Raw genomic sequence first — 23,911 nt, 5'->3', positions numbered from 1 at the left:
ATCCTCAAAATGAATAAGCGCCGGTTCCACTTTACACCTCTAGGTGGTGCTGTAAGGCTTCTGTAAAAGCACCAGATGGTAATCTTACATTTTTACTTCGCACCACTAGGTGGGGGTGTCTAGCAGCTGTGAAAGCACCAGTTGGTAAACCTAAACTGTCCACTCTAAACACTGAAGAGAAAAAAAGTTGAACGCTCAGGGGTTACAGAACTACTACTTGTTCTAAGTTATTTTTCATTCGACAAAGTGCCGAAGTACGTACTCGTTAATGTATTTTTTAAAAAAAACGATGATGCGAAATATAAAACATTAAAGATATAAGTAAAAGTAGCCTTCATTTTTTTTTTTTTTACGAATATACACATTAATCTATTTTATGCATACGACCATTCAAACGGTCCTGTGCACATGGTGCGACAGGACCGTAGGGGGCCAGCGTGGGTCGCGGTGGGTGGCCGGCCTGACCAGTCGACGTCGAGGATACGACTCGTGGTCCCCTCCCCTTCCTCTGCGAGGAGCTTTTCAAAATCCGCTAGCAGCACAAGAGGATGCTTCATGCTTCCGCGGACACAAGGCAGGCAGTAGTGGCGAAACAACATCGCTAGTGTCCCGGAAAACAAAAGTCGTGTGAGACACGCCGCCGCCTCCCCTTCCCTAAAACCAGGTTTTATCCGCTCCGAAGAGGACTTAAGGATCAACAGCTTCCTTCATGGTGAAATGTTGTAAAAAGTTTGATTTTTTCACTTATCCACCCATCTCCCAATCTCGGTCCAGGCGGAGCCTGGAGCTCAGCCTATTCGGTGAGGATGAAACCGCTTCCGTCGTGTTTTGTGTTGAAACTTTATGGCTTTTTGTGCTCTTTCGTGCGTTATGTTGGTCTGTATTCAACAGTTAGAGGAGTTTGGATCAAGCACTGTCCGTTATTTCACCATGGTGGCTGATTAGCTCATTACTTTCAAATGTCCTGGTCAAACGAAACTACATTCGTAATTGAGAAATATTGAATCATGGCCGAATTGCTTGTCTATCAATATTAACTCCAGGTTAGTATTCAGGTAATTTAAACTCATTTTATACACAACTACCCATTTTGCCCTGTTTAATTGATGCCATGTGTTGAAATTCGATGACTCTTGCTGCACACGTAACGTTAGTTTCAGTATTGCAATAGAAGCGATTAGGGCCAATAAAATGCCGTCCCGACGGCCGACCGTTGTCGGTTGTGTTTTAATCTCAAGTGTAAGTGAAGGCTGGCCAGGCGGCGCTCGCGGCCGGGGATTAACCTCCCCGCCCTGTCCGCGAGAGCCCATGGCCCCCTGGACGACAGCTGTCGCTCAGCTGAGCTCCAGAGAACTTCCTGTGACTCAGAAGTAAACAAACACTATCAAATCTCGAAACACTTTAAATCGGTGGGTATTTGTAAAAATCGATGCCTCGAATAAAATTCAGGCAAAAAATGATTTAATTCTATAATTTTCCAATTCTATATAGATAAAATACACTTAACATTGACTCAACATTTTATTTTATCAATGCATCACAGATACAATTGAGGTTAAAAAGTATTCATTACATTATGAAAGGTAAAATGATCAGTCAATGATCATCAAAATGATCAGTGCATCCCTTCAGCCGATTGAGGATTCATATTTTGCATTTGGTTTCTGCAGATGCAAAATAATATTGCATGCCTCAAGCTTCAAGCATCTATTATGTGGTTGAATGGGGGGTCCCAGAGTCTGGCTGGTGGGGGAGCAGGTGGAGCACGGCCATGTTGGGGGGAAGATGGTGGGAGGGTGGGGGTGCTAAGATGGATGCATGCAGGACAGACACGTGACCCTAAACTGGGTTTATCATCGTGTGTGTGTGTGTGTCATGCTCTTATGTTAATGCACAGATCCAAGGCGCAGATCCTGGTGTTTTGTTGTGGACATTCTTCCTTACAATGTTGGTCTTGTTACGCAGTCTGCACATTCTGTACATCTTCTTTCTATCTGTCTGTTAGCTCCGAGTCTCTCGGCTAACCTTGGCTGTATCTCAGGGCCAACAATGAACCGTAATATATGGAGCTCTCCTGGCTTCGCTCTCTAGGTCTTTAATTAAGAGTTGGCTAGTGGCTATTGGTTATGTGTTTGGAGTTTTAGGCGGTTACTGCTGTGCATGGAGCCTCTTGTGCTTACAGCTAGCCTGAACTGAAGGGGACAGCTAATTAAGAATAGGAACAGGAAGGCAACATTTCAGCCATAGTTGGCAGGTCGAGTGTGACTTCCTCCTATGCTTTGGAGTTTTCTGGAGCTGGTCTGTGCGTTTGAGGTTTGGGTGGATGGGCAGTGCCTCGGTTTAAAGGGGTGTGTGGGAGACCCAGGTAGACCCGATGTGTGTTGAGACCCAGGTAGACCCGGTCTGTGTTGTGACCCAGGTAGACCTGGTCTTTGTTGGGCTGCTGCCCCTCAGGCTGGCTCTGCGCTCCGCTCTTTGTCCTCATGGCTGCTGTGAACGGTGTTCAGTATGAAGACACCAATTGAACACTTTAGCTCCTCTCTGTTGTGGATCTGAAGGGTGTCTTTGTACTCTGGACGTTGTCCACCTATTGGACAAACGCCTTTGACCAAATCATGAGGCCAAACACTTTTATACTTTTATCATTTGCAACATGAAATGTTTTAATTATTTTTTTCATCACAACACAGGAGCCACTAGACATACACTTGTGTTGTTGTGCGTCCGCTTTATGCAAGCTTCTCTAACTTGCTATAAGGAGGTTGTTGTATCTCTGGTTTGTCGTGGGCGTCGCCATAGAGATGGCCTTCTCGCTGGTGTTTTTATCTTGGCAGCCTCCAAATCCAAATTTTGCTTGTTTTTGATGCGACTAAGAATGTGAATGTCTGTCCTACCTCATTAATAATATGGGTCTAGATTTGACATCCTTTTTGATTATCTTTGACCATTGTTCCTGAGTCCCAGTAGAACGACCACATTGTTTACAACATGTATTAGGAAGGGACGTCAAATGAGTGTTGGGAAAAATCACGGCCTGACAAATCAAGGAAAAGTCGGACCGTTGATCTTCATCATTGTCTCGGGATTTCCGTTCTCAATTGGTCAGATCTTAAGAAAATTCTGTAAATTGGGACAATTTCTCAGAAGAAGCAAAGTTTCATATCATTTTTCATCACAATTTTTCACGAGACAAAACCACAACCTAGCCTAGCATGATGATGCCTCCCCTTTAACGGTCCATAAGCCCCTACTGTTTGTTACATTAGATTTAGATTTAGGGTATTTAGCAGACGTTTTTATCCAAAGCAACTTACAATAAGTAAATTTGTCAGAAGAAAGAGAGACGTATATCGCTGTTGATAGAGTAAGGATGTTCATAGAGCCAAGTGCCAAGCTCAACAACCGCTAGGTTAACCCATTCCCCGTGTACAACAGAGACCGCGAGGGTAAGGTGCTACACAGTTTGTTTACGTGTTTGTATGTTTGTTCGTGTCCAGGGCGCTGGGATGGACTCGGAGCCGGACCAGTACGAGGAGCAGCTGAAGGAGGTGTTCGACGGCTTCGACGCCAGCGGCGCCGGAGCCCTGAGCCCCGACGAGCTGGCGGCCCTCTGCAATTCGCTGCAGCTCGGTGAGGCCACGCCCACCCTGCTCCACACGCTCCTGCAGGACCAGGACCAGAGCGGGACCGGACCCTCCATACGGGTAAGACCACCCACAGGGGGTGGGAACAGGGGTGTTTGATTAGCCAATAGGATCAAAGGAAGGATGAGGAAGACGGCATTTTGGGGAAAATATCCCCTGCCCCCCTCTGACTCTATTTCCATTTATTTAATTTACATTACATAAACATTTAGCAGAGGTTTTTATTCAAAGCGACTTACATTAAGTACATTTGTCAGTACTAACCACAAAGCCAGCTGCGATTAGCTAGGCTCAGCCAGGATCCACTTTTCATTTAGTTGCTATAAAACCATACAACATCACAGCTCTCCGTTATTTATGTTATTTTTTATTGTTTTTTGCAGAAACTCGTAAGCGATGCCATCGTTTAGATATTCCATTCCAGCTTCTGGGGCAAAATGGCGGGTAATTAGTGGTGCGCCGTCCTCCCTAAGAGGACCCTTTAGGGACTCGATGGAGCCCGGTCTCACCGCTGTCTTTTGTAGCCCTGAAAGCCGCCCTCCAGGTCAGAGACCTGGACCAGGTGTGGGTCTTCCCCTTGCCAGTGGAGCACCCCTCTTGGCTCTCTTTGTGTCTCCAGGCCCTTTGGGTAGCTTTTGTCAGCCTCCCCCCCTGGTTGAAGAGAGAGAGGGGAGGGGGGGAGAGTTGTGCGCCTCATCATCCCAGGTGTCTGTCGTCACGACAACCGAGTCGGCTAATCACCATTCTCAAGTGGGTCTGTGTGAGGATGAGTCTTCTTTGTGGGGGCTCGTCCCCCTGGCTTCCCGATGGCCAGGAGGGATCTGATGGGAGAGGGACGACGTGGGGAGGAAGAGAAGGGGCCCGGATAAACGGGGTTCCTCATCAAACAAGGCTTTGATGCCTAGTGCTCCTCTCCTCCACTCATGGCTCTCCTGGAAGGTGTGTGTGTGTGTGTGTGTGTGTGTGTGTGTGTGTGTGTGTGTGTGTGTGTGTGTGTGTGTGTGTGTGTGTGTGTGTGTGTGTGTGTGTGTGTGTGTGTGTGTGTGTGTGTGTGTGTGTGTGTGTGTGTGTGTTTGTTTTCTTCCATACACGTGTTGGTGCGTGGCTATTGTTTCTGATGTTGCCTTTCATTTGGTGAAGGGTGTGTGGTTGGCTGGGGGGCGGGGAGGATAAGATCGGGGGGGGGGGGGGGGGGGGGGGGGGGGTGATCAGCTGGCTAACTGCGTTGTTTCCAACAATGTCAAGTCCCCCTCCCCAACACTCCCACCCCCGCGTCACCCAAAGTGGTCAGCCCCCGGGGACACAAAGGAAACCTCCGTCTCCTGTTCTCCACTGAGCAGCTGTTGATTCAAGAAGGGGGTGACCTCCCATCTCCACCTCTCCCCCACCCCTCCCCGCCCCCCCCCAAACCCATCCAGACGTCCACACGGCGACCCCTCCCAGCACCAAGGGACAGCCAGCGAGTGAATCAAACCTTTGGAATTTGATGAGCTTTCCGTATTTTTGGGGGACTTCCCGTGTTGACTGCAGGCTGAAGGAAAGATGTTGTGGTTTGCTTTGTTAACATGGTGCTCCACTAGTTCTATTATAGGTGTGCATTAAATTAACATTTACATTAAGGGCATTTAGCAGACGCTTGTATCCAAAGCGACTTACAATAGGGGCATTTGTCAGAGGAAGAGAAACAATGATATATCGCTATGTTGGTACAGTAAGGATGTTCATAGAACCAAGTGCCAAGCACTAACAATTGTTAGGTTGACCCATTCCCTGTATCCAATAAAAATAGCTAGAATAAAATCCTAGACAATGCTAATTACTATTTTTAAGTGCAAGGACGTACAACATACAATAAATGCGTAAGTGTTGTGGGGAGGGGTAAGAACTTATATACGTATGTCTTTCATACAAGGTTGGTTGGGGGGCGGGGTTGGATTGAGTATGGCCAGGGACGCTTCAACTACCAGAACAAAAGGGACTGGATTTCGATCCCAGCCCATCGTCTCCATTCTCTGGAAGTCTCTGGAGATGACAGCGTCTGCTAAATGACTAAATGTACCCGTTCTTGTGATCCACGCAAACCTCATCCTGGTGTTGTTGTCTCCAGGTTGACTTCCACCAGTTCAAGGACGCCCTGATCCAGGTCCTCTCCTCCGCCATGGCTAGCTCACCCACCCAGTGCCCCAACACAGCACCTGAACCCCCTCCTCCAGCAGGTAAGAGGGGCCCTCGACTCGCATCGCTACCGAACCTCCACCCCAAGCTACACATAGATAGATGAGTACTTTATTGATCCCCCGGGGAAATTCAGAGTCACATTAGCTTGAACACGACACACACAGCATACACATACAACATAAACAAAATTATCAAATAAAATATCCACATGGACAATCAAAGATACGCTGAGGTGCTCTTGGATAATGTGTGTCATGATGGTAGTGCAAATAAGTATGTACAGCAGTGCAGGGATCAAATCTAGAAGCCAGCATTAAATATGTACAATAAAAAGGAATAATGCATATTAATATGCAAGCATATGAATAATTTAAAAAGTAAATTATTGCTACATGGGTACACACAAGCTAACCGAGCATCACCATCGGGCCGGCGGCCATGTTGCTGATGGTCATCGGGGACTAAATGTCAACCTTAATCATTCAACAAAGAAAAGAAATTCAGTAATAAAGGTTTTACCGTCAATATCGATAAGCTCACTCAGTAAATGAAGCGTGTTGAGAGCGAAGGGGTCTTGTCTAGAGGAGCCCACAGACTGCTGTTGCAGAGAAGATCCCATTCTTTCATTCCCGATTCCTGAACTTGAGTAACGGCCAATCGAAGGTTTCCAGATACAGCAACTCGCATTGTAAATACTAATAGCACTTGTTCTTATTGAAGGGTTCTCTTACGATGCCAGAAATGTATAGTCTGTTTACTTGCTAGATCATTTGCATCAATAATCTTTTATTCGAATAATAAATTTGTATCCTTATAGTAAAGTGTAAGCATCCATGTTTTTCAGACTTAATAGCTCAAACGCATGTAGGTCGAAGATGACGTGTTTCCTTTTCCTGACTTTCCTTTCCGACCATTAACGAACGCAACATAACATCGGACGTCATGTGACGGTATCGGATCAGCGAATATAGACTTTCGTACTCGCCGATACACAATACTGCATTTTAGGCTGTATCGGAGGAATTTCCGATACTGGTATCGGAACAACTCTCTACTAAGGTAGCGAGCCAGACCACCAGACCGGTACGCCCGTCTGCCTCTCAGTCCGTTAGCAAACTCATGGACAACACCGACAACCTGTTCCAGATCAGACATGAGGATCAGGATCTAAATACCCTTACAGGCAGCAGAACGGTAGATCCACTGTAGAGCATGAAGCCTCACCCCCTACCTACTCCTTAAACAGGCCCTCAAAACCCACCTTTTTAAGATCCCTTCAGCACAAAACCTCCTTCCCTTCTCTCCCCTTCCTCCTTTAAAGTTGTTTTACTAATAGACGTTCTTATTAAGTTATTTTATTTTGTGTTCACTTTGTAAAGCGTCTTTGAATATTTAGAAAAGCGCTATATATATCGAATGTGTTGTTATTATTATTAATGACATGTATCTGAGATCAATGCCAGTAGTTATGTTTACGTTTCCCTAGCGATCGTTGCTGCGCCTTCATGTGTATTTCCTGAAGGACCTCTCCACTTAAGGTGTCACTGGTTTGTGTTGGGTGTCTGCGTTGTGCCAGTCCTCGCCGGTCTGGGCTGGGCTCCCCTGGCGATGCTGATTGTCAACGGACACCCAGCAGATTAGAAGGCATAATAAGGGCATGGAAACACCTCTCCCACCAGCAGTCTGATGCCGCAGGGAAATGGGGCCGTGTGTTTGGGGTCTGCAGCTGAACTCTATTGCTCTACTCTACTAATATACTGTAGATGTGTATTTTCTGTAGTGAGACGTCATGGGCAGATAAATGGTAAATGGACTGCATTTATATAGCACCTTTCTATCCAATGGCCACTCAAAGCGCTGTACAATATTGCCTAACATTCACCCATTGATACCCGCATTCACTCACTCACTCATTCACACACGCATGGAGTCAACCATGCAAGGCGACAGCCAGCTCGTTAGGGGGATGTGTCTTGCTCAGGGACACCTCGGCACTCAGCTAGAAGGAGCCGGGGATCGAACTAGCAACTAGCAACCTTCCGGTTACCATTCAACATACACACACACTTTTAATGTGACGGGAAAAATATTCGGTGAAGAAAAAATAGAAGTAGTACCAGTGAACTACTGTTTGTTTGGACCAAAACAAAAGGGAAGAGGGTTTTATTTTGTGAGGGTGTCTTTGGGGAAGTGCTTGAGGGAAGTTGAAAGAACTAACGGTCACCATTTTGTTTTCATTTACCTTCATGTTCTAGGTTCCATTTTAAGGACACTTCTGTGTTCCAAACATCGCTCTGTCTGCCCTCCCTCTCTTCCAGAGTCTCACCATTCTGTGGTCCAAACATCTCTCTGCCGTGCCCTCTCTTCCAGGGCTGGGTTAGAGTCCCACTATTCTGTGGTCCAAACATCTCTCTCTGCCTGTCCCTCTCTCCGCTCTCCAGGCTCTCACTATTCTGTGGTGCAAACATCTCTCTGCCCGGTCTTCTCATCCAGAGTCTCACTATTCTGTGGTCCAAACATCTCTCTGCCTGGTCCTCTCTCCTCTCTCCAGACTCTCCGGAGATCCAGCCCAAGTTCATGAAGGGCAGCAAGCGGTACGGCCGTCGCTCCACCCCCGAGTTCTCGGAGCCTCTTCTTGATTATTCCCAGGACTTTTCGAGTCGGAATGCTGTGGAGGAGAACGCCGGGAACGACGACGAAGATGAGGAGTCCGCCGTTCCGAGGAAGCGGGAGGTGGGTGGAGTCTTGACTGTTCTACAATGCTGTTCTTTTTTTTAAGCGTAACTGCTAATTCGACAATATTATTTAGTTTATGAATTAAAAATGGCAGATTAGACTAGGTAAATCATGTATATCAGATCTAGATAATGTAAAATATCAAATATTTTATCCTCCAATATTGTCTTGAAGTTGAGCGGACATCATCTTGATGAAAATAACTCAAAAATATATTTATCCGATTAATATGAATTAATGTCACAATAAGATGTCTAGTGTTATGTGTGTCAAGGGTGACTGGAGGCTAGCCCTGAGCCGAATTCTTGCTGTTTCATCTCTCGTCACCGTGCACTAATTCAGACTCAAGGACTCATGCTGGTCTTATCTCCTGCTGTGCTGCAGTCCACACACACACACGCACACACACACACGCACACACAGGGAGACAGGCTTATTCTGGGCTTATCACGTTGGAGGGTTTACAGGCCCGGCCCTGAGGCGTAACCTAGGCGATGGTAACCCTGCAGGTCATGAGTATCTCTGTTGGTTACGTGGAGTCGCAGAGCAAATAGCACGTAAACCTCATCCGGAAAACATGGTGTCATTAACATGCCACTTCTGTATGTCCAGTCTGTGACATACAGACTGGACATACAGACACCGCCCCCCCCCCCCCCCTTTAGTTGGTTCCTTGTGGGTCTGGTTCGGCTCGGGTCTGGCAGATTAATGCAAGAAGGGAGTGCCCGAGAGAGCGCACGTGAGCGTGCACAGCTGAGGGAGAGCGCCCGTGAGCTGAGCCCAGCGTGGTGTCTCCTCTCAGCTGATCTCCCTGAGCTGTGGGCTGGTGGATTATCCTGCTGCTCTGGGACCTCAGGACGGCCCCCTGAGAGAGACCGCTCCGGCCAAGGCCCCCCTCCTCAGGGTGGGTCATCTGAGTAGGCTTGGGCGATATGGCTGAAGACATATCACGATATAACTTGAGCCTATGGATCGATGACCTTAAAGGACTATGAATTACCATGCTGGATTCAAGCACTTCTGTTTAACACTTAATATGACCTTTAACTGTTCTCCATTGATAAATACTCCAATGTCGAAACAACAATGAAAAACACTAAAATATTGTTAGTAAGTATGGAACCGTGTTTGTGTAACAAACCCAGCTGCTAGATTCGGTGGTCCAGTCTCTTATTGATATATATTGAGCATGTTTTATATTGATATTGATCCAAAGTCGATCACAATGTGATAATTTATTGTTTTATTGCCCAGGCCTACATATGAATCATTTGAAACACTCGACTGGCTGGTTACAGTTTCGTATCGGCGGGAAAATCAGTGATTTGGTTGGATTTGTAGTCGTCCCGGCTCTTAAAATGTTGCTTCAGGCTGGTTTGACTTGTGAGAGAAGAAGGCTGCTTTGTTTAGTTTGGGTGTGATTTTGAGACTTTGGAGACGGACTGACTGTCTCTGAAGTTGATTTGTATGCGCAGCCAGCATCTGGGAGAATACAGGCTTTGGTTCTAGAATCAACAGTTTGTATCGCTTGGATTCCTCACATCTCCGTTTTATGAGTGTATTGCCTGTCAGGCCTCTCAAGCCAGAGGGAACAGCCAGCCTATCTGACGCTACAGCCAGGGTGATCTAAAAGCCCTACAGCCAGGCTATCTGACGCTACAGCCAGGGTGATCTAAAAGCCCTACAGCCAGGCTATCTGACGCTACAGCCAGGGTGATCTAGAAGGCCTACAGCCAGGCTATCCGACGCTACAGCCAGGGTGATCTAGAAGGCCTACAGCCAGGCTATCCAACACTCCAGACCTTAACTCAGCGAGCCCCCGGCCTTCCCTCTGACAGGACCAGCGTGGTTCTCCCAGATTAATAACGCAGACGGACAAAGACTCCAACTGGCCTGGCCATGTGGATGATGATGATGATGATGATGATGATGATGATGATGATGATGATGATGAGGGGGTGCCCAGATGCAGAGGAGTGGGGGGGGGGGGGGGGGACAGAAGTGTGTCCCGGGGCAGTGACTAATCTAGAAGACACCGGGCGGGCGGGGACAATGATACCGGACCAGCAGATGGGTATGGGTCAGAGGGCTCTGCGGGGGGGGGCAGGGAGGTAGTATCACTGTGGAAACGACAATGATGTGGGGGTGTGAAAGGGGAACAATGCGGTAGGGGGAGAGGGGTGGGCATGAACGGATGCCTAAACAGCCACATTAGAGTCCCCATCTGCCCCTCTTCATTCCCTCACAGCCACAGACCCCCCCCCCCACTCACACAATAGGCATCCGGGCTGTGATTGGTCAGGATCATGAGGGGTCAGCGCCTCCACAAATTCTTGCCCTGCCTCCTTTTGTTTCAAAGCACGCTTGTGGAGGGTTGACGGAAACACGTTTGACTTTGCCGTGCGATCCAGCGGGAAAACATCAGCCTCTCACAATTTAATTGGGAGTTCCTTTTCTCACAAACCCCGTCCCCCATCAAAATATGAATCAGCCCGTGTGAGATTTGTTTAAAACTCTTACTTCAGCAGCCGCTGCCGGTACTGGCACTGGCCGTCCTCCTTGAAGGCTGTGCCCTGCAGCTGTGGGGATTACTGTGAAGCCCGGTCGGCGGGCAGCACACGACTCCAGGTCACGGCCCGATACCTCGCGTCTTCACGCTCCCTTTGTATCCGCTACTTTTTAATTTGACCTCTGACCCTCCCATGGGCCCGTGCCGCCACAATAGGCTCTGTTGTGCTCTCTATGTCCACCCCCCCCCCCTCCTTCCATTCACACCCCCGTCTCAAGTCTTGACTGGGGTTCGAGCGAGTGTCTGGTGAAACAGCTGACTCTCACCCGTGACTGTGTCCACGCCGCTGCCGCAGATGCCACCATGTTGATCTCGCAGACAGAATGCATATCAATAAAGTTATTTGTTTTAAGTTTGTTTTTTTTGCAGTTGCAGGTCTTACTGGCTGTGTATTATAATCGTTTTTTTCTGTCTCTGTCTCTGTCTCTGTCCCTCAGCGCTGTGACCCAGTGCATGAAACCAGCATGGAGGAGTACGAGGCTGAAGGTATGTCGTTTTAGTTAAAGTTAAAGTTATAGTTATAGACTCCAGTCCAGATCCTAACCAGGTTTTGTTTTTTAAATCCATTCCACCAACCTTTATTGAGGGAGCTCTTTGCAAACAACACAGCGATACGAAACGATGAACAAGTGAATCAGAACGACCAGAGCGTCTCCCTGCTGTTCTCCTTAGGCACGATGACCCTGTGGAACCCCGACGAGCCCACGACCCCCCGGGGGTCCGTGTCCGGGGGGCCCCTGTCCCTGCACCTGGAGCTCCGGCTCCAGGAGGCCTGCGAGGACCTGGGCCTGCCCGTCGACGGCCCCGCCGGCCTGGCTGACCTGCTTGGCCTCGCTGACCGCCTGGGACTGGAGGTCAGCCCTCTCTCACTTAATGACTGGTTATTCATCGCCGGGCAACTGGTTTAAAGACCTCTGAAGAATAACCCAGTCGAAACTAGATGGTAAAAGTGCGTAGTTCAAAACGTGACGCAGCTTTTACTTATTCGCCACCTTGTTTGTTATGTACGATCAGTCAAAAACCCCATGTTATTTCCCATAGACATTTGACCGAGGGAAGTGGGAGGTTCGGAGGCGGGACTTATTCTTCAGATGTCTATTTTGTAGTATTTTTTTTTTTTGCATGGGAATCAGAACTTAACGTCTTTTTTCGTGGCGCTTTGATTTGAGTGCGGGGGCCTGGGTGTTTCACTCCCAGCCCAAAAGGTTCTGGGTTTGAATCCCAACGTTTCATGCTGGGTTCACTGATGGTTGCTTTTGGATGCTGGTGTCCGATCCGTTCCCTTAGGAAGCAGGGAGAGAGTCAGGGCCTCTTGCTCAACGGTGTAAACAATGTGGACGATGGGGTTTGAACCCAGAACCTGTCGGCTTGATGTCGACCCCCCCCCCCCCCCCACACACACACACACACCACACCATCCTTTTTAGTGATATATACTGTCCTATTGTTTCAATGGAGCCCTAACCCAAGCCCTTCCGGGTTGCGTTGCCCAGGTAACGGGGGATGTGATCCAGAGTGTGCGGGAGACGGGGGGGGGGGTGAATGTGAGGGAGTTCTTGGGCAGGGTGGTGACACACGGCCAGCCGCCCACACCCTCCTCCTCCACCCCCTACCGACAGCTGAAGAGACTCCACTCCACCCAGGTGGGCCCTCGCTCCGTCACCCACCGTCCGCTTACACCAAACCGCTTACACCGCCTGTTTACACCGCCTGTTTACACCAGCTGTTTACACCCCCCTGTATACACCGCTGTGTACACCACACGTTTACAGAACCTGCTCACTCCACCTGATTACACCAACCGCTCACGCCACCAGTTTAAACCACCCGCTTACGCCACCCGATTACACCACCTGTTTACACCCCGTGTTAACACTCCCCTGTTTACACCGCTGTGTACAGCACATGTTTACACCACACGTTCACAACACCCGTTTACACCGGGGTCATCGCTTTAACTGAACCTTTGTCCAGGCAGGACCCTAGGAGCTGGGTCCACCCAGTCCGTATCCTGTCTTATACGCTCGAGATATCTCTACGACGGCTACCATTCATAATAATTAATTCTATATATTTACTGTATTTGATTATGGTAAATATAAATAGTCTTATTAGATAATTGAATGTCTCCCTCAAGGAGGAACGAGAGTGGACCGTAGCACATCATGGGGTATAGAGATTCAATGAGGTATTTTAGGACCGGCAAACACGAAAGGGCTTTCCAGTATTTCCTTCTGAAAGGTCCATGACCAACCAGTACATTTTCTAATGGTGTCATGCATTACATAACATTGTTTTAGTTCACAACAGTCTCCATAAGGTGTTCTCTTTTTAAAACCAACCTCCTCCTCCTCCTGACTGCTCTCCTCCTCCTCCTCCTCCTCCTGACGTTTCTCCTCCTCCTCCTGACGTTTCTCCTCCTCCTCCTCCTGACTGTTCTCCTCCTCCTCCTCCTGACTGTTCTCCTCCTCCTCCTCCAGCCCTTTGACGAGGCGGGCCGGCGTATGACCATGCCCTCCTTGATGACCAGCTCCATCGGCCTGTGTCTCTTCTCCACGCTGGACGACGGGACAGGCCACGCCCCCGTGGAGAACCTGCTGGACGCCTGGTTGGGCGAGGGCATCGAGAACACGTCCGAGATCCTCAAGGTGCGGGGGCGGCCATTTTGGATTAGGTTCTGGTGTTTGGGGAGGATCTGGTGTCAGGGACGGTTGCTCATTGGACGGTTGCTCATTTGACAGTTTATCTTCTGTCAGTTGACGGTTTCCAAACCCTTTGGATGATTCCAGCTAAATAGTGTCTCAACAACGCCGCTATTTGTATGTATGCCAGAAGACGTAACAATGGAAGACCTATGACAAAGATAAGGGGTTATGGTTAGGTAAAAGATAAGATAAGATGTGCGTTGTTAATCCCAGACTGGAAATTCGAAATATATAATATATGAATTATTAACTTCAAGCCAAACCTTAAAGATTAAGCATAAAAGAAGGACATCTGCTAAAGATATCTTTTGATGACCAAGATGAGGGTTCTCCTCAGAACGCTGAAGCTGTGACCCCTTTCTGTGAGCAGGCTCTGGACTTCAGCCTGGAGGGCCGGGTGAACCTGGGCCAGCTGACCTCTGCCCTGGAGAACGAGCTGCTGGTCACCAGGAACGGCCTCCACCAGGCCGCCCTGGCCAGCTTCAAGGCCGAGATCAGACACCTGCTGTGAGTCCTCAGGGGCAGCCTGGGGGCAAGAGACCTGGGGGAGCGTGGGGCAGCCTGGGGCCTGGAGGAGGCCTGGGACCTGGGGGGGAGGCCGTGGCTCGTGTCTGAACACGAGTACGGTACCAATGTAAATACGGTGAAAGCTGCGGTGGTATCTCGCTTAAGGACGCCTAGATGTCGGCAGTCGACATCGGGGTGTCGGACGCAGAACCTTTCCGACACGCTAACCACTAGTTCTCCAAGAGCTGTGGCATTCCCAGCTTGTGTATAAAATAAGTTTCCTAGGATTTATTTTGTGGTGAAACCAAAACCTTAAAAAAATCGAATCTCAAGGACAGAAATCAATGTGGGGAAACCGGCACCATGTTGTTAGTGGACCTTGGGGATTGAACCCAGGACCTTAACGCGGCTCCCCCCCCCCCCAGGGAGCGCCTGGACCTGGAGCTCCAGGAGAAGGAGAGGCTCCTGCTGGACCTGGAGACGGCAGAGAGGCTGAAGAGCCAGCTGGCTGCTGAGGTGGACGAGAACCACGCCAGCATCGAGCACTCGCACCACCTCAGCCTCAGGTACATTACCTCCACCTCAACCTCTGGCAACACCACCCAATCTCACACCACCTCAGCCTCAGGTAACACCACCCAATCTCACACCACCTCAGCCTCAGGTAACTCCACCCAGACTCACACCACCTCAGCCTCAGGTAACACCACCCAATCTCACACCACCTCAGCCTCAGGTAACTCAACCCAATCTCACACCACCTCAGCCTCAGGTAACACCGCCCAATCTCACACCACATCAGCCTCAGGTATATTACCTCCACCTCAACCTCTGGCAACACCACCCAATCTCGCACCACCTCAGCCTCAGGTACATTACCTCCACCTCAACCTCTGGCAACACCACCCAATCTCACACCACCTCAGCCTCAGGTAACTCCACCCAGACTCACACCCCCCTCAGCCTCAGATAACTCCACCCAGACCCACACACCCCTCAGCCTCAGGTAACACCACCCAACCTCACACCCCCCTCAACCTCAGGTAGCACTAACTCAACCTCAGGTAGCACCACCCAATCTCACACCACCTCAGCCTCAGTTAGCTCCGCCTCAGGAGAAAAAAAACTACAACCCACATCACCTCGACCTCACTAAACCTCAGACTCAAAGTGGAGGTCTTGCATTACGATAACGGGCCTGAATCTTGGTTGGCGTTGTGATGCATCCAAACGCCAGAGACGTTGTGAACAAACAAACAAATCAGAATGCACATGGTCCCGCCCTGAGCCTCGTCTCTGATTGGCTGAATGTGTTCTGTGCCAACAGGAAGCTGGAGCAGGAGCACAAGGAGAAGCTGGGGGCGGTGCGGTCAGGCCTGCTGACGGAGTTGGACCAGATCCAGCAGCAGGCCAGCCTGCAGCGGGAGGAGCTGGAGGCGGAGCTGGAGAAGACCAGGGCGGACGAGTCCTTCATGAGGGGCCACCTGTCCGTCTCCATCAAGGTACATAGGACCACCTCCATCACCGTACATAGACCACCTCCATCAGGGTACATAGAGCACCTGACCATCAGGGTACACAGACCACCTCCATCAGGGTACATAGACTACCTCCATCAGGGTACATAGACCACCTCCATCAGGGTACATAGACCACCTGACCATCAGGGTACATAGAGCACCTGACCATCACCGTACATAGAACACCTGTCCGTCTCCATCAAGGTACATAGAGCACCTGACCATCAGGGTACATAGACCACCTGACCATCAGGGTACATAGACCACCTCCATCACCGTACATAGACCACCTCCATCAGGGTACATAGATCACCTGTCCTTCACCGTACATAGACCACCTGACCATCATGGTACACAGACCACCTGACCATCATGGTACACAGACCACCTCCATCATGGTACACAGACCACCTGACCATCATGGTACACAGACCACCTGTCCATCACCGTACACAGACCACCTGACCATCAGGGTACATAGACCACCTGTCCATCATGGTACATAGACCACCTTCATCCAGGTTCTCTGTTCATTGCGTGTGGTTCCTGTCCGTGTTCCTCTCTAGGAGAACCGGCGTCTGGAGTCGGAGGTTCTGGAGGGGAGCGAGAAGCTGGCGGTGGCCCAGGTCCAGATCTCCAAGCTCCAGGCCAGCTTGGAGAACATCCTCCGAGAGAAGGTACCGCAGAACCACGGGTTCCTCCCACCCTGCGTCGGTGTTCTGCTGCCTGGTGTTTATTGTGTCATGTTCTCGAGCTAAGCCTGAACGTCACTTTAACACAGGAAATACATATTCTGAAAAATTTAGTCCCCAGTTCTCATTGTTAAAGTACAACCCCTTTTTAGATATTTACGTTATTAATCCCAGACTGAGACAAGAAACATGAGAGCAAGGACAATTCGACAGGTGTTCTGTGCAGATGTATAAGGTACAATACATGTGTGTAATGTATACCTGTGCATACATTTGTATTCTTGGCGTTAAGCGTCAATGCATCCATGTACTCCGACTTGGTAGCTCGAGCGCACGTATGTCGGAGATGACGCGTTTCCCATTCCGACTTCCCACCTCTGACCCGTAACGAACCCAGCATAATTTGACCACACGTGTTTGTGATGTCCTTTGCCGTGGTAGTAAAGGGGCTAGTCATGTGATGGTGTCGGATCGGCCCGTAGACTCTCCTACTCACCGATACCCGATACTGCATTTTAGGCAGTATCAGAAGTCATTTCCGATACTGGTATCGGACGAACTCTAGTATTGTGTATATATAACCTATACCTGTGTAGTAAAGTATATGTGTTTGTTTGCCCTCAGATGGGCGACGTGGACCCAGGAGGTGCTGATCTGTTACAGCAGGAGGAGCGATTCAGACAGCTGTGTAGCGGCTATGAGGCTCAGTGCAGAGTACGTCTCCTGATCACTAATCAAACCCTAACCCTATTATTACATCTGTTATTATTATAGGTAGTGTTTTATTTTTTTTACCTATGAATCACTATTATTGCATCTATTTATAGATCAGTATTCAAACACTAGCTCTTATTCACTATTACTTAATCTATTTACAAATTTGAATTATATTTCTCTATTAAAACACTAGTTTTTACTCAGTATTATTCAACCTGAGTAGTTTTTTAATCACTATTATTTAATCTATTCAGAAATGAGGTTTCAGTGACTATTGCTTTTGGAGTTAATGTATATTCTGACACTAATCACTAATGAGTGTCAGAATATGTACTCTTATGTAATATTTTTGGAATGCGCCCCATGTTGACTGTATGTTTCTACGTGTGTGTCACATGCGTGTAGCGTAACATGTGTGTAGCGTAACATGTGTGTACCGTGCGCGTCTCATGTGTGTAGTGTAACGTATGTGTACCGTGCGCGTCACATGTGTGTAGCGTAACATGTGTGTACCGTGCGCATCCCATGTGTGTAGTTCAACATGTGTGTACCGTGCGCGTCCCATGTGTGTAGCGTAACATGTGTGTACCGTGCGCGTCACATGTGTGTAGTGTAACGTATGTGTGTAACGTGCGCGTCCCATGTGTGTAGTGTAACATGTGTGTACCGTGCGCGTCTCATGTGTGTAGTGTAACGTATGTGTACCGTGCGCGTCACATGTGTGTAGCGTAACATGTGTGTACCGTGCGCGTCTCATGTGTGTAGTGTAACGTATGTGTACCGTGCGCGTCACATGTGTGTAGCGTAACATGTGTGTACCGTGCGCGTCTCATGTGTGTAGTTCAACATGTGTGTACCGTGCGCGTCCCATGTGTGTAGCGTAACATGTGTGTACCGTGCGCGTCTCATGTGTGTAGTGTAACGTGTGTGTACCGTGCTGCGTGCGCCTGCAGGAGCTGCAGGACCGTATCGATGAGCTGCAAGCGGAGCAGGCCCTGCAGCGCCTGGGCAGGAGGTCCCAGCCCTGCAGCCAGCCGCTGGCCGACCACATGGAGTCGGAGGCGGAGTCCCAGAGCCCGGGCATGGAGTCGGACCCGGGTACGCCACAGTCACACCCCGCTCCTCACGGCCTGTCGTTGGTGTGGTGCTATTCACATGCTTTGGAGGTTTTTTGAAGGTTCAAATGACTGATTGTAACATTTAGGAAAGACGAATTCTGTCCGCTGGTCTTTTGATTTTCATTTCCCAGCACACGGTTCAGGCATTTGGTTTGTGTCTACGTTAACAGTTTTACTGACATGAAAACCAACCGGTTATCACACGTCTAGGGAAACTAGAAACTTCCTGTCAGCTGCTAAGACAGTCCAAACAAGAGGGTTAAAGGTTTTTGGTTCAAACCCTCATGTTCGCAGCCTGCCTGTAGCTATCCCAGATGCCCCCTTAACCCGACATGTTCCTTAGCGACGTGAATTGAATTGAATTTAGAAAATATCTTTATTTAGAACAAGAAAAAACATAAAATAAGCGACAACAAACAATGAAACAAGTGAAGAGTTACAATACTTGCTCGACCGGTTCGAAAAGGAGTGAGAAGAAGAAAAAGGCAGTATAGACGTGTATAAAACAGTGTGAATACCGTTGTGTACCTGTGTCTGACCCAGGCCTGGGCACGGAGGAGGGCCAGCCCTTCAACATGAGCCTGGAGGCGGAGATGATGCTGGAGCAGCTGAAAGAGCAACACAGCCGGCGGGTGGAGGGCCTGCAGGCCCAGCTGGAGAGCAAGGTGAGTCCGGGGCGGCCATGTTGGACCAGGCTACCGGCTGCATACAGGTCGCTGAAGGGAGGCCGCGCTCGTCCCCTTTGGGTTGGGGTTGAACCCAAGACGATCCTGGCATGTAGCATGTCTCATAGAGTTCATCTGTTGTTTGGAAGTAATTTCTTGTTCTTGCCGTCATTGCTTGACTAATAAGATCGTAGTTGTTCCTGTGCTAAATCTTAAATACATTGCATTTTTTTTTTTATCTTTGCCTTTTGTTTTCTTCTACTTATCGATTTTATTTTATCATTAAACTTTTTTTTTACGACAATGTTTCTAAAATGTGAGGCGCTTTGATCAGCCTCGTGTGTGAAAAGTGCCTTGCCTTGGGCTGAGGTGTTCCCAAGCTTCCCTTTAGGATTCGGATGTCTTCTGCTCAGCGTGAGCTCACCCGTCTGCTTTCTCCGGCGGTCTCAGATCCAGGAGCTGGACCAGAGGGTGGAGGAGGAGCGGATGGCCCACGAGGGCCAGCGGGCCTCCACCTCCTCCCAGCACCAGGAGGAGGTGCGGGCCCTCAGGGAGCAGATGGCCCGCCTCCAGGCCCAGGCCGGGCTCTTCCAGAGCCAGCTGGAGCAGGCCGCGCTGGAGCGGGACGGCCTGGAGCGGAGGCAGGCGGAGGAGAGGGAGCAGCTGGAGCGGAGGCAGGAGGAGGAGGTGGCCGCCCTGAGGCAGCGCCTCCTGGAGGCCCACACCCAGGCCTCGGGCCTGGAGGAGCAGCTGGCGGCGGCGCTGGAGGAGGCGCGGCTGGTGGAGGAGGTGGAGGAGCTGAGGAGACGCCACGCCCAGGAGCTCAGGCTCCTCCAGGAGAAGCAGGAGGCGCTGCTGGAGGCCCAGCTGGAGGAGGAGCGGAGGCGAACGCGGGGGGAGGTGCAGCTCCTGGAGGAGAGGGCGTGTGAGGAGAAGGAGCGGTGGCGCCTGGACCACGAGGCGGAGCTGAGCGCCCGGCTGGAGGAGGCGCGGCTGAGGTCCGAGGAGGAGAAGGAGGCGCTGGTGGGGAGGCTCACGGAGGAGTGGCAGAGGGAGAGGTCCACTCTGGAGGAGCAGGGCAACCAGACCCTGCAGGAGGTGCTGGAGGCGGGCATGCTGCGGCTGGTCAAGGAGCAGGAGGAGAAGGAGAGCCGGCAGAGGGCGCAGTGGGAGGAGGACCGCGGTCGGCTCCAGAGGTCCCAGGAGGAGGCGCTCCTCGCCGTGTTGGCGAAGGAGCGTCTGAAGCTCCAGGAGCAGCAGGAGCAGAGGGAGAAGAGGATGAACGAGGCGTGGGAGGAGGAGAAACTGCAGCTGGAGGAGGACTATGAGGGGATGCTGCAGGAGAGGCTGAAGGAGGAGAGGGAGAAGGCGGAGGAGGAGAAGGAGGAGGAGGAGAAGCGGTTCGAAAGGATGCTGAAGGAGGGGACCGCTCGTCTGGAGGAGCAGCACAGGGAGGCGCTGAAGGAGCTGAGCGCCCGCCACGGGGAGGAGCGCGAGGAGCTGAGCAGTGCTTTGGACCGGCTGCGGGAGGAGGTCGTCCAGGAGAGGTGAGGATCTGAATAATTATTAACATGAATAATGTTCTATCATAAAGTATTGTCATTTGGATTCGACCGATCTGTTGGACGGTTGTACTTCTGCTAAATAATCAGAACATGCCAGTAGAGATTGTTGGAATATTTCTTTGTTTGTATTTGTTCTCCAAAAGTACTTAATGTCCCACGGTAAAATACTTGCAGTCGGCCCTATGAGCCGATTTACCACATGGGTAAGACTTTTCTTTTCTCCTTTAAACCGTTGCGTTCCCACTTTGTGAGGGACAGGCACAAGTACTGAACTGCGCTTTTTAATCCAAATGCATTTTGAACCATGCGGAGAGTTAAGAGAACGAGAGAGAGAGAAAACGGTTGAGTGTTCCAGACCGCTGAACGCCGTAACCCTCCCTGATTCACCACGCGCAGGAGAGCCGTTGAGCTCCACTTCTCCCAGAGGCTCCAGGAGCTGGAAGGCCGCTTTTCAGGGGACCAGGACTCTGTGGCGGAGCGCTTCCAGGCGGACGTGTTGAGGCTGGAGCAGCACTACCAAGCCCAGCTGGGGGCCCTCTCCGCGATCCACGCCGAGCGGGCCCTCGCGTGGCGGGCTGAGATGGAGGTCGCCCTCGTGGAGAGCCAGGAGCAGAGGAGGCTGATGCGAGAGGCCCTGGAACAGGAGAGGTTCTGCCTCCACCGGGAGCGGGCCACCGACCGCGAGGAACTGGAGGACGCCTGCCGAGAAGAGGTGGAAGCGGTGCGGGGAGAGAAGCGGGAGCTGGAGAGGCAGCTTGACGAACTGGCCGGGTCATCCCAGACCAAGGAGAGGGACCTCAGCCGTCAGCTGATAGAGCTCCACAGGAGGCTCCAGGAGAGCCAGGCCTCCAGGGAGGACCTTCTGGCCGCGTCGGAGAGGACGGCGCAGGAGCTGGAGGTTCTGCTGGGTCAGGCGGTGAAGGACTTTAAGCAGGAGAGGGCAGAGTTTGTGGAGGAGCGGGCCGAGCTCCAGAGCAGTCTGGCCCAACTCCAGGGGAAATACAGAGAGGCGGTTACCCTGTCGGAAGAACGGAGCCGGGAAAAGATGGAGCAGTACGACGGTCTGCAGAACAAGATCAAAGATTTGGAGACGACGCTCCAACAGGCCGTGGAGGGCTTTGAGTTTGAGAGGCTGGAGCTAATACAGAGCATAGCCCTTCTTGAAGATGATCTTAAAGATAATCTATGCTGCCTGGAGTCCCTGGACAACGAGAGGATGGAACTCGTCTTGGAAAGGGATCAGCTCAACATCCGAATTAGGGAAATGGGAAAGGAACTCGATGTTCTTTCAGAAGTAACCAAGTCTAGCAAAAAGGAAACAACAGACCCTGGTAATATGCCAGTAGCCGAACCTGTTAATCCTGATGTAATATATTTGTCTTTCGAAGTCCAGGAGCCACAATCAAATACGACCGGTAACACGGATGTGGATAATGTTGATGATGACGTCGTCAGTATTATTCCACGTGACTCTTGTGCTCTCGGTGGTGAATCTGGACCCCTGGTGGATGAGGAGGAAAACACAGCGGATATGAGCGTGACTGCTTCCATCGGATGCAGTAGCGTTCCCAATGAAGATGTGGAAGCCGAAAATCGGGAATCGTGTTGTTCATCAACAGGTCAACTTGAAACCACAGCACCACTTCTGGAAGAACACCACGAAAACCATCTAGAGATGAGGGCCGAGAAACCTGTAGCACCAGGAGAATGCCCTGAAGACCCAGATTGTGTGGTTGTTGATGATGATGATGAAGATGTTGATGTTGATGCCATGGACAGCCCCAAAACCAACGGAGACGACCTACAGGAGCAAAGTTCAGACGTCCAAGAGGAAATCAAAGCCAAAGAGGAAGAGTCTCCAGAGACATTTTCTAGTGAAGGTTCTCCTCATGGCGGTTCTCTCTCTAAACACTACACGGACGATCCCAGAGTTGCCCAGGGAACCCAGAGTGTGGATGTTGAAGAGGAGATGGAGCAGAGCTCTGAAGGTGAAGCAGCCCCATCACCTGATGTGGTGGGCCATGAAGAGGAGCAAAACTCTGGAGGTGAAGCTGCCCGATCACCTGATATGCTAGGCCATGATGAGGAGCAGCTGTCTGGGGGTCAAGCTGCTCCATCACCCGATGAGGAGGGCCATGAAGAAGAGATGGTGCAGATCTCTGGAGACGAGGCCACCACGTCGCCTGAGGCTGCGGGCTATGAAGAGGAGACTGACCAGCTTTCCGGAGGTGAAGCAGCCCAATCACCCGATGTAGCAGGCAATGAAGAGGAGCAGATCGCTGGAGACGAGGCGGCCACATCGCCTGAGGCTGCGGGCCTTGAAGAGGAGAGGAATCCTGGGTTGTTTGTGGCGGTACAGTCATGGGATCCAGAGAATAACCCTGAAGATGGAGTGGTGGATGAGCTCTCCCATCCCCTCGACCAGAGGCCGTGTCATGCGGTCGCGGTGGACCTCGTAGCTGCGCAGAGAGCTGCTGACTCCTGCAGTGGGCCGACTTCACGGGACGGGTCGGTCGGTTGTTCCCCGGTCGACTCTCACAAGCGTGGGAAACTAATCCAATCGGTTTCCCAAGAGTGTGGGTTCTCAGGCTCCCTTGTGGTGGATGAGCCAGATCACGGCGAGGATGAGAACCCCGTGAATAAACTCCAGGGGCTGTACAGCGACGCCATGGAGGAAAACACTCTTCTACACCAGAAGGTCTCGCTGCTCCACCAGAAGTCCGTCACGTTGGAGAGCATTCTGACGTACAACCGCCAAAAGATCAGAACAGGCAGCCGAGCGTTGGAGGAGAACCTGACCCTGAAGCTGAAGCTGTTCAGCCTAACGAAGCGGGCCGAGGAGCTGGAGACGGAGATCTCAGAGACGGCCGATCTCCGGGTCCGATACGAGGACGGACGCCACGAGAACATGATGCTGAAGGAAGAGAACGAGGAGCTGAAGCGACGGCTGTCCAGCCTGGAAGGCCTTCTGCGTGCGGCCGGGGGTCTCCAGGGCCAGCGCCGGGGCCTGGTGGAGGACATCTCCACCATGAGGCGGGACAACCTCCAGCTCTCGGAGCTGGTCAGGGAGCTGGAGCTGCAGGGGGACGGAGGTCTGCTGGAGACGGACGGTACCTGGGAGACCACGTCCCAGGAGATGAGCGGCCGTCTCGAGGCCCGGACCCAGGCTGACGCGACCTGCCTGGAGGTCTGCTGTGAGGACCTGGAGGTGCAGAACGCGGACCTCCGCGGGGCCCTCGCCAGCCTGCAGGGGGAGGCGTTGACGTTCAGCGAGTGGATGCAGGTCCACAGGTAA

General features: G+C 50.8%; 1 protein-coding gene across 1 annotated transcript; it reads left to right on the top strand.

The window, feature by feature from the left end:
• Positions 1-592: 592 nt before the first annotated feature.
• nin (ninein (GSK3B interacting protein)) lies at positions 593-23,911 on the top strand (the record flags this gene model as incomplete). The annotated part of the gene is made up of 17 exons (XM_079751969.1): positions 593-800; positions 3,498-3,704; positions 5,752-5,860; positions 8,374-8,555; positions 11,565-11,613; positions 11,800-11,981; positions 12,621-12,770; positions 13,608-13,775; positions 14,203-14,339; positions 14,765-14,905; positions 15,667-15,841; positions 16,426-16,536; positions 17,176-17,265; positions 18,222-18,366; positions 18,930-19,051; positions 19,502-20,598; positions 21,013-23,911. The coding sequence occupies exons 2-17, from the start codon at positions 3,507-3,509 to the stop codon at positions 23,909-23,911; spliced, it is 5,955 nt and encodes a 1,984-aa protein (XP_079608095.1). The 5' UTR covers positions 593-800; positions 3,498-3,506.

This window comes from Pollachius pollachius (genome assembly GCF_949987615.1).
Source record: "Pollachius pollachius genome assembly, chromosome: 15".
NCBI classification, from domain to species: domain Eukaryota; kingdom Metazoa; phylum Chordata; class Actinopteri; order Gadiformes; family Gadidae; genus Pollachius; species Pollachius pollachius.
Note: the sequence above shows the minus strand (reverse complement) of the source record. Positions and strands in the feature narration are given on the sequence as shown.